The sequence below is a fragment of the Oryctolagus cuniculus genome, chromosome 6 (assembly GCF_964237555.1).
Source record: "Oryctolagus cuniculus chromosome 6, mOryCun1.1, whole genome shotgun sequence".
NCBI lineage: Eukaryota > Metazoa > Chordata > Mammalia > Lagomorpha > Leporidae > Oryctolagus > Oryctolagus cuniculus.
Genome location: NC_091437.1, coordinates 150,010,290 through 150,024,546, shown reverse-complemented (window position 1 = coordinate 150,024,546; position 14,257 = coordinate 150,010,290). Strand labels below are relative to the sequence as shown.

The 14,257-nt window shown below is 39.4% G+C and overlaps 1 protein-coding gene across 6 annotated transcripts in view; it reads left to right on the top strand.

Moving 5' to 3' along the window:
• Window positions 1-14,257, top strand: part of TMEM65 (transmembrane protein 65) — a 121,274-nt gene that overhangs the window by 34,820 nt on the left and 72,197 nt on the right. For 3 of the 6 annotated variants that reach the window (XM_070075477.1, XM_051844812.2, XM_051844810.2), the window contains exons 2-3: window positions 10,160-10,249; window positions 12,229-12,273. In XM_070075477.1, coding sequence (XP_069931578.1) covers window positions 10,160-10,249; window positions 12,229-12,273 — 135 coding nt within the window. The remainder of the gene's footprint in view (window positions 1-10,159; window positions 10,250-12,228; window positions 12,274-14,257) is intronic. The other 3 variants (XM_070075478.1, XM_051844811.2, XM_051844813.2) reach the window with 1 other exon arrangement.

Sequence of the window (14,257 nt, the reverse complement as noted above, 5' to 3'; positions counted from 1 at the left end):
TTTTTTTTTTTTTTTTTTTTTTAAGATTTATTTATTTATTTGAAAGTCAGAGTTACACACAGAGAGAAGGAGAGTCAGAGAGAGAGAGGTGTCTTCCATCAGCTGGTTCACTCTCCAATTGGCCACAACAGCTGGAGCTGCGCTGATCTGAAGTCAGGAGCCAGGAGCTTCTTCTGGGTCTCCCACATGGGTGCAGGGGCCCAAGGACTTGGGCCATCTTCTTCTGCTTTCCTAGCCATAGCAGAGAGCTGGATCGGAAGTGGAGTAGCCAGAACTTGAACCAGTGCCCATATGGGATGCCGGCACTGCAGGCAGCAGCTTTACCCACTATGCCACAGTGCCTGCTCCTCCTATTGACTTCTTAAAAGTAGGTAATTTGGACCGTGTTGTGGCATTAACAGGTCAAGCTGCCACCTGTGATGCTGGCATCCCGTATGGGCGCCGGTTCAAGACCCGGCTGCTCTGCTTCCCATCCAGCTCCCTGCTAATGTGCCTCAGAAAGTAGCAGAATGGCCCACCATGGCCCACGTTCTTGGGCCCCTGCACCCATGTGGGAGACTCAGAAGAAGCTCCTGGCTCATGACTTTGGCCTTGCCCAGCCCTGGCTGTTGTGACCATTTGGGAAGTAAACCAGTTGATGGAAGATGTCTATTTCTCCCTCTCTCTGTAACTCTGCCTTTCAAATAAAAATAAAATGAGTCTTTAAAAATAAAAAGTAGATAATTCATTCAAATTCATGAGTATTTAAGTCTGCTCTATAGTTTGTGAAATCATCAGTTTTAGTTTTAGTTTTATCTGCCCATGTTAATAGAAAAAAGAGCTCAAATTCAAAATGAATGACTTTTGTTATGGAAGATAAATTTGGTGATGCAAAATATGAGATAAACAAATATTACTTTCTCTGTTCTCCAGTTGACATTATCAGAGGTGGCAGTCTTTTATATTTTAATAACATGGTAATAATATTACCATGTTTATTTATTTGTGTTATTTATTTATTTGTGTTATTTATTTTACTAAAAACTTTGCTGTGAGTACTTACTTACCTGAATTTATTAGTTTTTGAAAATAGCAAAACAAGGCCGGCGCCGTGGCTCAATAGGCTAATCCTCCACCTTGCGGCGCCGGCACACCGGGTTCTAGTCCCGGTCGGGGCGCCGGATTCTGTCCCGGTTGCCCCTCTTCCAGGCCAGCTCTCTGCTATGGCCAGGGAGTGCAGTGGAGGATGGCCCAGGTGCTTGGGCCCTGCACCCCATGGGAGACCAGGAAAAAGCACCTGGATCCTGGCTCCTGCCATCGGATCAGCACGGTGCGCCGGCTGCAGCGGCGGCCATTGGAGGGTGAACCAACGGCAAAGGAAGACCTTTCTCTCTGTCTCTCTCTCTCACTGTCCACTCTGCCTGTCAAAAATAATAATAAAAAAAAAAAAAAAAAAAAAAAAAAAAAAAAAAAAAACACGTAATCTTTCTTTTTTGAATAAATATTTGGGAATATGCTTTCAGGAAACTTACTCAAGTAGAGTTAAGGATTTGGTAGTTTCATAAACAAAATTGCCTTCACTAAGGAAAAATGTGATGTAGTGAAAGTCATAGTTGACATAAGAATCAAGAGACCTGGGTTTTATTCTCAACTTTCCTTATCTTTTGTTGATCTTGCACCCCTTTCTTGGTCCTTACTGCATCTGGTAGATTCAGTAACATATACTGATTGGGACAATAGTAGTATTTGGAAATGCGATATCGCAGATATCATGAATAACAGTGAAAGTCAAATGTGATATGTCTTGTAATTTTATAGAACTGATAACAGCTAAGTGTTGCCAATTTATAAAACTGAGATGAATGTTACCTCACCGTAAAGGAAATGGTTCTATAGAAGTTGAGTGACCACAGGTCAGAGTCAGTTATAACACAGACCACAACCTGTGTTTCCTTAATGACTAGACACAGTGGTATGCTTGTGTGTGTGGATGGTTAGTTATATCAAAACATAACAATTCTGCACTGTTTCGGCAGGGGATTAAGAGGGCTGAGCAGGTTCCTCCTGAAGGGGAAAGTGAAGTCTCAGTGGTATGTGGCAGTTTTTTGAGAAGTGCCATCTCCTTTGCCAGAAGTTCATTCCTCTGGGCGTGAACATTGTGTTTGCTGCTGGCAAGTAGATTCTTGTTATAGGCAAGCCTCTTATAGGCAAATCAGTCAGTGGTAAATTCATTAAAATCTGGAGAGTTTCTTTAACTTTCTTTTTTTTTTTTTGGATAGGCAGAGTTAGAGAGAGAGACAGAGAGAAAGGCCTTCCTTTTTTCCGTTGGTTCACCCCCCAAATGGCCGCTATGGCCAGCACATGGCAGCCGGCGAGCTGCGCCAATCCGAAGCCAGGAGCCAGGTGCTTCTTCCTGGTCTCCCATGTGGGTGCAGGGCCCAAGGACTTGGGCCATCCTCCAGTGCACTCCCGGGCCACAGCAGAGAGCTGGACTGTAAGAGGAGCAACCGGGGCAGAACCGGCGCCCCAACTGGGACTAGAACCTGGGTTGCTGGCGCCGCAGGCGGAGGATTAGCCTATTGAGCTGTGGCGCCGGCCCTTTAACTTTCAATTCTATTGTTTAGTGTTCTCAGCTAAGCTGTTAGTATATTTTGTTTTCCTCACAAAATAGTGTAGTAATGATGGGTGTTAAGATTTTTAATTACTGTTTCACTAGACTGCTCTTAAAATGCTCACTGCAAATCATAATCCCAGATTTTTTAAAAAAATATTTATTTATTTGAAAGACTTAGAGAGAGAGAGAATATTCCATCTGCTGATTTATACCTCAGATGGGCTGGGCCAGGTGGAAGCCAAGAGCCAGGAGCTACTTCGAGATCTCCCATATGAGTAGCAGGGGCCCAAACACTCGGGCAATATTCTGCTGCTTTTTCCAGGCCCTTGGCTGGGAGATGGATGGAAAGTAGAGCAGCCAGGTCTCAGACTAGTACCCATATGGGATGCTGGCATTGCGGGCAGTGGCTTTACCTGCTATGCCACAATGCTGGCCCCATAGTTTTTTATTAACCCAGTCTTAGATGTGATTGATAGTTCATCCCTTTTACCATAGTACAGTACAGGAGACGGCTACACAGGATGGGGATCACTAGGGCCCTCTGGGCTGGCTGGTAGTGTTGTAAATAATGCTCTCTGGAAAGTAAGAGACAAGAACTTGCTATTGGGGAGGTTCAGTGGGGAATATAATTTGAAGAAAAGGAACTTCCTCCCTCCCTCCCTCTTCCTTCCTCTCTTTCTCTCTTTCTCTAGTTCTCTCCCTTCCTCCCTCCCTGCCTCCCTCCCTTCCTCCCTCCCTTCCTGCCTTCCTGCCTTCCTGAGGCAGAGTTACAGAGAGAGAAAGAGGGAGCGGTGGAGAGAAAGGTCTTCCATCTGCTGGTTTACTTCCAAATGGCTACAACGGCCGGAGCTGGGCCAATCTGAAGCCAGGAGCTTCTTCTGGGTCTCCCATATGGGCATAGGGGTCCAAGCACTTGGGTCATCTTCCACTGCTTTTCCAGGCCTTAAGCAGAGAGCTGGATGGGAAGATGAGTAGTCAGGACATGAACTGCTACCCATGTGGGATGCTGGCAGCACAGGCAGAGGCTTAGCCTACTCTGTCACAGCACCAGCCCCAATGAGTCTTTTTTTTTTTTTTTTTTAATATATTTTGATTATTTGAAAGGCAGAGTGATGCACAGAAAGAGATAGAAAGCTCTTCCATCTGCTGCTTTCCTTCCCCTGTATCTGGGGCAGGGTCAGGCTGAAGCCAGGAGCCTGGAACTCCATCGGGGTCGCCTACAGGGATGGGAGGGGCCCAAGAACTTGAACATCTGCTGTGTTCCCAGGCATGTAGGTAGGGAGCTGGATTAACGTGGAACAACTGGGACATGAACCAGCATCCACAGGGGATGCCAGCATCTCAGGTGGAGACTTTACCTGCTTGGCCCCCATCTGAGCTTTCAAATGAGAAGAGACAGATGTGTGGCACAGCAGGTTAAGTTGCCACTTTAGGATGCCCACATCCCATATTGGGGTGCCTGTTTGAGTCCCAGTACTCCTCTTCCCTTCAGGCTTCCTGCTGATGCATCTTGGGAAACAGCCAGTGATGACCCATGTGCTTGGGCCTTGTGACCCATGAAGGAGACTTGATGATCTTCCAAATTCCCTGCTTTGGCCTGGGCCAGCCCTGGCTGTTGCAGGCATTTGGAGAGTGATGGAAGATACTGCAGTCACTTGCTTACCTCCTCCCCTGCTCCCCACTTTCAAGCAGATGAAAATAAAAACGATTAAAAAAAGCAGTATTTTTTCTTTTTTTTTTTTTATTTTTGACAGGTAGAGTTATAGACAGTGAGAGAGACAGAGAGAAAGGTCTTCCTTCCATTGGTTCACTCCCCAAATGGCCGCTACGGCCAGCGCTGCGCTGATCCTAAGACAGGAGCCAGGTGCATCCTGCTGAACTCCCATGCAGGTGCAGGGCCCAAGCACTTGGGCCATCCTCCACTGCCTTCCCGGGCCCCAGCAGAGAGCTGGACTGGAAGAGGAGCAACCAGGACTAGAACCCAACACCCATATGGGATGCCAGCACCACAGATGGAGGATTAACCAAGTGAGCCATGGTGCTGGCCCAGTATTTGTTCTTATATGGTTAGAAGTCATTTGGTCATTATTGTAGTAGGATTACTGCCCCAAGAATATGTCCTTGGAAAAAAAGTGTTTTTTTGTTTGTTTGTTTGTTTGTTTGTTTTTTGACAGGCAGAGTGGACAGTGAGAGAGAGAGACAGAGAGAAATCCTCTTCCATTGGTTCACCCCCCAAATGGCTGCCGCGGCCGGCGCGCCACGCTGTTCTGAAGCCAGGAGCCAGGTGCTTCTCCTGGTCTCCCATGCGGGTGCAGGGCCCAAGGACTTGGGCCATCCTCCACTGCCTTCCCGGGCCCCAGCAGAGAGCTGGACTGTAAGAGAAGCAACCGGGACAGAATCCGGCGCCCCGACCGGGACTAGAACCTGGTGTGCCAGCGCCGCAGATGGAGGATTAGCCTATTGAACTGCGGCGCCGGCCCTTTTTTTTTTTTTTTTTTTTTTTTTTAATTTATTTGACAGAGTTAGACAGTGAGAGAGAGAGACAGAGAGAAAGGTCTTCCTTCCATTGGTTCATCCCCCGAATGGCTGCTATGGCTGGAGCTACGCTGATCCGAAGCCATGAGCCAGGTCCTTCCTCCTGGTCTCCCATGCAGGTGCAGGGGCTCAAGCACTTGGGCCATCCTCCACTGCCCTCCCGGGCCACAGAAGAGAGCTGGACTGGAAGAGGAGCAACCGGGACTAGAAACTGGCATCCATATGGGATTTCAGCGCCTCAGGTGGAGGATTAACCAAGTGAGCCACGGCACCGGCCTAAGATTGATTTATTTATTTGAAAGATTTACACAGAAAGAGAAGGAGAGGCAGAGAGAGAGGGAAAGATCTTTCATCTGCTGGTTCACTCCGCAGTTGGCTGTGACAGTCAGAGCTGGGCTGATCCGAAGCCAGGAGTTTCTTCCAGGTCTCCCACGTGGGTGCAGGTGCCCAAGGACTTGGATCATCTTCCACTGCTCTCCCAGGCCATAGCAGAGAGCTGGATCTGAATTGGAGCAGCTGGATTTCGAATTGGTTCCCATATGGGATGCTGGCATTGTAGGTGGCGGCTTTACCTGCTGTGCCACAGCGCCAGCCCTGGAAAAACTTCTTAATCGTGCTGACAAAAAACTGTTCTTGGATAACTTCAAATACAGGAAAAAAGAGAAAACCTGATTATAACTGTGGCTCAATGTATTAGGGCCTACAGTTCACCAGTTTTCTCTCCTACCAGATGCCTCTTTAGGTTAAAAAACAAATAAACAAACTAAAGCAATGATAAGAAAACAATTGGACAGGAATTTCTTTTACAATGAACTTTTTCTTTTTAAAGACTTATTTATTTATTTGAAAGTCAGAGTTACACAGAGAGAAGAAGAGGCAGCAGAGAGGTCTTATATCCGCTGGTTCACTCCCCAGTTGGCTGCAATGGCCAGAGTTGCACTGATCCAAAGCCAGGAGCCAGGAGCTTCTTCTGGGTCTCCCATGCTGGTGCAGGGCCCCAGGGCTTTTGGCCATCTTCCACTGCTTTCCCAGGCCATAGCAGAGAACTGGATAGGAAGTGGAGCAGCTAAGTCTCCAACCGGTGCCCATAAGGGATGCCAGCATTGCAGGAGGTGGCTTTACCCCTACAGTGAACTTTTAAAGCATGGTCAGGTGTACAGAAATCTTTAGTCCTGTAAGACTTAAGTATCTCTAGCACAGTTGCAGATAACTGTTAAAATCTTACATTTAAACAGGCAAGGTATTTTTCTTAAGTTTTCAGGATTTGTAATGGATCTCTGTGTGTTTGTTATATGAGTGAAATTGACATTTTGAGATTTGATTATTGTTTATAGCGCTTTTCTATACTCCTGAGGATCAGTGATCTTTCTACTTACTGCTTGTTGAATTCTTTACTTAGTGGAGGGTTAAGCTTGTGATTATAAAGTAAATTGAAAGTATGTAATTGAAAAAATTAAAAGAAAAATAGGAAAGGAAGGAGAGTGATAGTGAGGGATGGAGGATAGGGTGGGAAGTATCATTCTTGAAACTGTGGATCTGGAATACATGAAATTTATTCCCTTTATATAAATAAAAAATTATATAAAAAGAAAAAAACACAAATATTGTCTATATATTATAATAATTGTGTTTAAATTTTCAAGGACATATAGGGGAAAGAGCCACATACCAAATAATTTTCATTTGAATTGATACAATATAATTAGCAGTTTGTGACAATTGTATTACTCACTAGCAGACTTTAAAAGGTGAAACCTGAAGAAATCCTATATGTAAATATTACAGATTCTTAAAGACAATTTGCCTACACTATATTTTTCTAAACATGGGATCCTCTAAAAAGCAGCTTCTTCAGATAGTGAGAAATAAGAAATGGGAAAATGTTAGGAAGTTTGAATGTTAGTAATTTTTGCCATTTTCATGAATAAGCACACTTTAGTAAAGCAAAACACTTGGTAATTAAGGATTTTTGTGCTGGTTCATGAAGGATATTGGTCTGTAATTTTTTCTATTTTGGTAATTTCTTGATTAAGCTTTGTTTTTAGTATTATTCTGTCCTAAAAGATGAGTTGGGAAGTATTTCGTCATGTTTTTGGGAACAGCTTATGAGTTTGTGTAAGAATGAAGTTTTTCTTCCTCAAATGTTTTGACAAAATCCACCAGTGAAAACACACAGGCTTGGAAGAGTATGTGTGTGTGTGGTGGGGGGTTTATGTCCATTTGTATTTGTGTTTGGTAACAAGTTCAGTTTTGTTAGAGCTCTTTAATTCTTTGTTTCATCTTATGGTAGTTTTGGTAAGTTAGATTTTTCAAGGAATTTGTCCATTTTATGTAAGTTGTTGAATTGTTTGACATAAAATTATTCATAGAATTTTTAAGTCTTTTTAATGTCTATAGCATCTGTAGTTGTGTTCCCATGTTCATTCCTGATATTAATAATTAGTATTCTCTCTCTCTTTCTCTCATTGTGACTAGGGTGTATTAATCTTGTTGATTTCTTCAAATAATTAACTTTGCTGTTTCCTTTATTGTTTCTTTTCTGTTTCATTGAAATTGCTGATGGGGTGATTATAGATTTATAGTTTTACTGTTTGGTTTCTGTTTGTCCTTGTTTTTTGTTCCTCTGTTCTTTCCTGCATTGTTTTGGCTTAATAGAATATTTTTTTAGAAATCCTTAAGTCATTTGTTAGCTTTTTTTTTTTTAAAGATTATTTATTTATTTGAAAGTCAGATTTACATAAAGAGAGGAGAGGCACAGAGAGAGAGAGGTCTTCCTTCCGATGGTTCACTCCCCAATTGGCTGCAACAGCCAGAGCTACGTCGATCCAAAGCCAGGAACCAGGAGCCTCCTCCAGGTCTCCCACATGGGTGCAGGGGCCCAAGAACTTGAGCCATCTTCTACTGCTTTCCCAGGCCATAGCAGAGAGCTGGATAGGAGGTGGAGCAGCTGGGTCTTGAACCGGTGCCCATATGGGATGCTGGTGCTTCAGGCCAGGGCGTTAACCTGCTGCATCACAGCGCCGGCCCCAGCTTTTTTGTTTTAAAAATTTATTTTATTGAGCAGCCAGGAGCTTCATCTGGATCTTTTCTGTTGGTGGCAGGAGCCTAAACACCTGGGCCATCTTCTGATGCTTTTCCCAGGACATTAGCCAGGAGCTGGATTGCAAATGGAGCAGTCAGGACATGAACCAGCACCACATGGGATGCCAGCATTGTAAGTGGTGGCTTTACTCACTTCACCACAAGCCTGGTCCCAGATTTTTGGAGTTCCACACTTTCTTGGGTCACAAGTCAGCCATAGATTTGAACTGAATGTTTACACAGAACTCAGGACTTGCGCTATCTGCTTCCCTCCTTTCCAGGGTTCTCCCCTCACTTTTCAGTGACTTCCGTTACTTGGAATTCTGTCCTCTTCTTTCTTCAGGGAGAAAGTCTGAGCAATTTTTATGAGTTTTAGTTGCTCTGTATGTTATGATCAGAACCTGCCGCATGCTAACAGTTGCAACAAACAGGCAACTAACTCACTTGGTGTCATTCCTTCTTCTGAGTATTGATTTCTTTCCTAACCAACCTGTTTTTGGTCATTTTCCAGTGCTTTTAGTTATTTATATTTATTTATTGTATTTAAAAATTATTTATTTATTTATTTGAGAGAGAGGGAGAGAGAGAGAGAGAGACAGACAGACAAAATGAGAATCTTCCATAACCAGGAACCAGGAGCTTCTTCTGAGTCTCCCACGTGGGTGGCTGGGGCCCTCTTGCTTTTCCCAGGCTATTAGGGAGTTGGATTGGAAGTGGAGTTCATCAGGGATATGAACTGACACCCATATGGGATGACAGTGTCACAGGAGGTGACTTTACCTGCTACCTTATTGTGTTTTTTGTCTCTAGTTTATGGTTGTTTTATGTAGGAGAATAAGTCTGATAAGTGGTTACTTAGTCATTATCAAAATTCTGTACTGGAATATAAGTTTAAATATATTAACAAATGTGGTGTAGTAACATGCAATCTTAAGAGTTATCTCATTACTGAAAAATACCCAGAAAAGAAAGGGAGAAAGTGATATATATATACACACACACACACACACACACATATATATATATGAAAGGTTTCCCAAAAGTTCATGGAAATGCATATTGTAAAACTATGCATGAGTTTCAAAAATTTTTTGCACCAGTATAAACTTTGTTAATTCCATTTTTTCATGAACTTCTTTGAAGTACTTTATAATACATACACATACATGAGAAATTGAAGGAACTGGTTTATCTAACTCCAAGGTCTACTTAAGAAAACATTAGAATAGAATACATGTTCAGTGTAAGTATACATAATTTACCATATGTCAAAAGAAAATTCTTAATGCTGAGATAATAATATTTATGTGGGGGAAATAAAGCTTGTGTTTTCGGGATGGTTGTGTTAACAGCAGTTACATTTTAAAACTTGTACAGATTGTTAGAGCTTATTTTCAGACTCTGTTGTATAATGGTACAACTGATTTTTTTTTACTTCTCATGTGTGTTTTGACTCAGTTAATATAATCAAGAGGGGGATTCATAGAATTGGAAGCCTCAAAATGATCAATTTATGATTTAAAAAATTTTTGCTGGATAATTTCCAATACAATTTCCACTTTCTAGGAAATGTTCCCTTTGTGATTCCTCTTGTACTCCTTAGGTTCTTTGTGAACTAGGAGAGAGAATCTGTATTTTGATTTCAATTTCATCTCTGTACCAGTGCTTTCTCTCCCTGATGTATCTTATTTTCTTTCTCCTAACTTTTTTTATTACTTTTAATTTTTAATCCTTATATGTAGTAGGAAATAAAGATTAGTAATATTTGTTACAGTTTTCGGTTTTCCCCCTCTTTACTACTACATGTTATCCATTTGCCTTTATCCTTTCTTAGGAATTGTAGCATATTTTTAGTATTTTGCTTAAGTGTGCAGGGAATTCGAAGATATTAAAGCAAGGGCTGTCTATACTCTTGTTCTATTGGGAAGGTCGTGCTTGTTGAATTTTTAGGTATTTCAACATGTTCCAGTCAACTGACAAGGACTTCTCATAGTGTCAGAACTGTGATGATGATGAGAGTAACACAACTAAATAGTTCTGGTATGTAACCAACTTTGCATGATAATTTCACCAGAAAATTTTGAATTACAGTGGTATCCTGTCTTCCTAAATAAAAATTTGGAAAATCACTTGCATGCTTTCAAAGTAGATTACAGTGGTAATCAGATAATGGAAACTATATCTTAATCAAATGTGAAATTCTTCCAAAATTAGTATGTCTTTTTTTCTTACTCTTCTCCAAATGGAAAAGGAAACTGAAACTTCCACTCTCAGAACTTTCTGAATACTATAATTGATTAAACTGTAAGTTTTAGTGTATTTCTTATTGTAAAACCTTTATGGACTATATGCCTTATTAGTCAAATACCAGTCATAAGTATGGACCACATTCTGTTTTTATGTAGATTATAAACAGATTTACTTGCTTTTTTCTTTTTTAAACTAAATATTTTGTTCTTATTTTGTCATAAATTATAAATATGCCACTAGTAATATGTTTCCTTGGATAATCTAGTTGTACTAAATCTTTAGATTAGAATGATCCACCGTATAGGTTTTTCTCTGTATTATCTATGAATTCTGTTGGAGTGGTTGAGAATAAAGAAATACAGTTCTCTAATTTTTAATCCATAGTTTTTTGTTGTACTTGCACACATGTGAAATTGTTATTAGTGAGAGACTAGGTAGGTTAGGTCTTCTGATATTTGTTAGTGTTTAAAGATACTTACTTTGATTTATACTTGGGAAAACTTTTATGTGTATGACTTATTTTATAAATGGCATATTGTGATTTTGAGTGACACTCTAATGTTTTTTGTTATTTTATTGTATAGAATACTGCATTATACAGTATAGGTTTCAGAAGTTTCAAAAATCAAATATTCAGTATGTTATCAATTTGGGATTAATTAAGAAACAGAACATAATCCAATGAAGTCACTGTTGTAATACATTGCTTTTAAAATATTTTCCTTTTTTTAAAGGATATCCATGTATATTTGAATATCCTTTTTCCCTGCTCTCAATGATATTTATATTTCTTAGTCATCTAGGTTTATCATTTTTTTAAAGTTTTATTTATTTACTTGAAAGAGTTACAGAGAAAGAGAGAGGGTGAGACAGGCAGAGATGGAGAGCTCTTCCATCTACTGGTTCACTCCCTAGAGGGCTGCAATGGCCAGGCCTAGACCAGGCTGAAGCCAGGAATCAAGAGCTTCATCCAGGTCCTCTGCATGGATGACAGGAGCCTGGACACTTGGATTATATCCTGCTGCTTTTCCCAGGCCATTAGCAGGGAGATGGATTCAAAATGGAGCAGCTGGGACACAAGTGGCATTCATAAAATTTGCTGGTGTTACTGGTGGCGCCTTTAACAACTATGCCATAACATCGGCCCTGTTGGTATCAGGGCTGCTCCAATTCTGATTCACCTCCCTGCTCATGGTCTGGGAAGAGCAGTAGGAGATGGCACAACTGCTTGGGCCCCTACCATCACATGAGACACCCGGATGAAGCTCCTGGCTTCCGCCTGGCTCAGCCGTGACTGTTAACAGCCACTTGGGGAGTGAACCAAGGGATGGAAGATCTCCCTCTTTCTGTCTCTCCTTTTCTTTCTGTAACTCTGACTTTCAAATAAATAAAAATCTTTTTTGAAAGAAGAGTAGGTATTATTTCTGAAGTTTTTTTTTTTTTGTACTAGAATTAATGCAAACAAGCTCAATTATATAGATGCAAGGAGTTGAAAAGAAAAAAAGTCACATGATTAACCAGGGTTGTGTGGTCCATGGTAGGCTTGTTACTAAAGCTCAATTTTGTTTTTTAGCCTTGTAATTTAATCTGTATCAATTAATATTTTTGAATGTATTACTTTGGTTTGTTAACCTAAGATAATTTACTAAATAAACTTTTATTCTCCCACTTTGTGAATCTGCTGATATTTTCTTCGTTGTTGTAAAAAATATCATGCTATAGTAACTAATTCTTGTCCCACAACCCCCCCCTTTTTTTTTCTCATGTAGAGAAATTGGAAGCTCAACCACCCACCCCAGGACAGCTGAGATATGGTAATTGCTCTATAATTATTAAATATATGTGCATCTCTCTTTTGGACTTGAAATAACTGCATCAGTCATTGAAAACACCAAAGAACCAGCAAATTAAATATTTACAGATAGAGTAAATAATCCTAGTGTGCCAAAGCTTAAATTTATAAACTTGGTTTAAGATTTTATACTATTAAGTTACTGATATTGTTAAAATATTATTATAATTAAAAATAGAATAATACTTATGGTAGAATGTATATTAGTTCCCAGGAAAAAGTATGTATTTACTTCTCAGGAAAAAGGAAGTATTTGAATTTAAGGTGGGTAACTGCAGAACTAGAATATCTAGGTGCACAGTTAAGTAGGACTGTTCTTTGGTAGGGAAAATGCTTCTGGTTGGTTGTAATAATGAAAAAAGTAAAGTTCATGTAAAACTATGAAGGATAAAACCTTTTTACAATACTCTTTGTGTTCTTTCTTTTCTCTATTATGTAAGAAATAAATATTTAAGACTAGCATGGAAGGAAGTAATGTAAAACAGTTTGGGGGCTTATAAAGATGGTGACAGAAGAGAATTATTCAATGGAGAAGCAAATTTAAGAGGTTGTAAATTAACTAAATATTAATTGTGATTTGCTAACAACCACTGAGTTATATAGAATAGTGTTTCCCAAAGGAAATCGAAGATCACAAATTAATAGATCATTACATACTGGAGAAAAAATTTATATAATTAGAAGTTCATTTTTCTCTCATAGATAGATTGTAATTTATATTAGAAATTAATAGCTTTCCTCAAATACCAAAGCAATTTGGAATTATTTAAGACTTTCTTCCCAGGTAATCTTTCTTGATTCTCATCAGCCTAGATTTATACTATCTATATCCATAGCACTGTATAATGTTGTTATCATTGAAAGTAATTTTTTTTTGCTGTATTACAATACTTGTACTCTTATAGGGCTGAGAACCAAGTCTTACTTATGTTTATACCGCAAGTTCCCAGTGGAATGAGCAGTTTATATTTACTTAACTTTGTGAAAAATTGTATTTTTCCACTGGATTAAAAATAAATTTTATATATAAGACACATTTATTTCAGTGGAAACACAAATGTAACATAGTTCAGAGTGGTTATAGTAGCATACACTTTGGTTTTACTGAGGAACTTCTTGCAGGGGCAGCAGTTACTGTAATCTTAATTTATGGCTTAAACACCTAATGTTAAGGTATTTATAACTGGCCAGTTTTTAGATTGACTCCAGAGATATACTTAAGTAGTTTTCTCTGTAATTGTTTTATTTAGTGGATTTTGGAAATTTCATTACAGTATTCCCTTTTGACCTGCAAAATATTTATCATATTTTGGAAATTGGGTCATATATATAACATATATATGTGTGTGTGTGCATGTGTGTTTTGGAAGCTGCTTATTATTAAAATTTTGAATGTTCAATAGTTAAGAAACTGAGGCAAAAAGTCAAAAAGCTTAAGTCTAGAGTCTGAAAAATTCTGTTTTATTAATGTGCTATTTGATTTTTATCATGTTTAGTAGCTTTTAAAATAATCTTTATAATTAAAATGTTGTTCTTGACCTTCCACATTTTTATTTGATAGCAAGAAGAAATCTAAAGTGAATTTCTATGTGCTATCTTATATAATTATACTGTTGTTCATAATAGCATTGTATATGGTATTTCCTCTTAATCTTAGTCTTTGATAGTGGTTATGGGAGAAATACTTTTTTTTCTTAATTTATTGTCTATTTTCCATTCTTGATTGGTACAGAACTCACTAAAGCAATACTTCTGGATCGTATTTTAAAGAAAGACTCTGAAAGCACTGAACACATAATAACCAATTGGTTTAAGGGATTATTTTTGGATGTAATATAAAACTTAAGAGTTTGATATTTATTTTAAAAAGTCCTCAGTTGTTATTGATGTTGATTATATCTTGGCAATATTTATACATTAATTAGAATGAAGTCTTTTTTACCTTT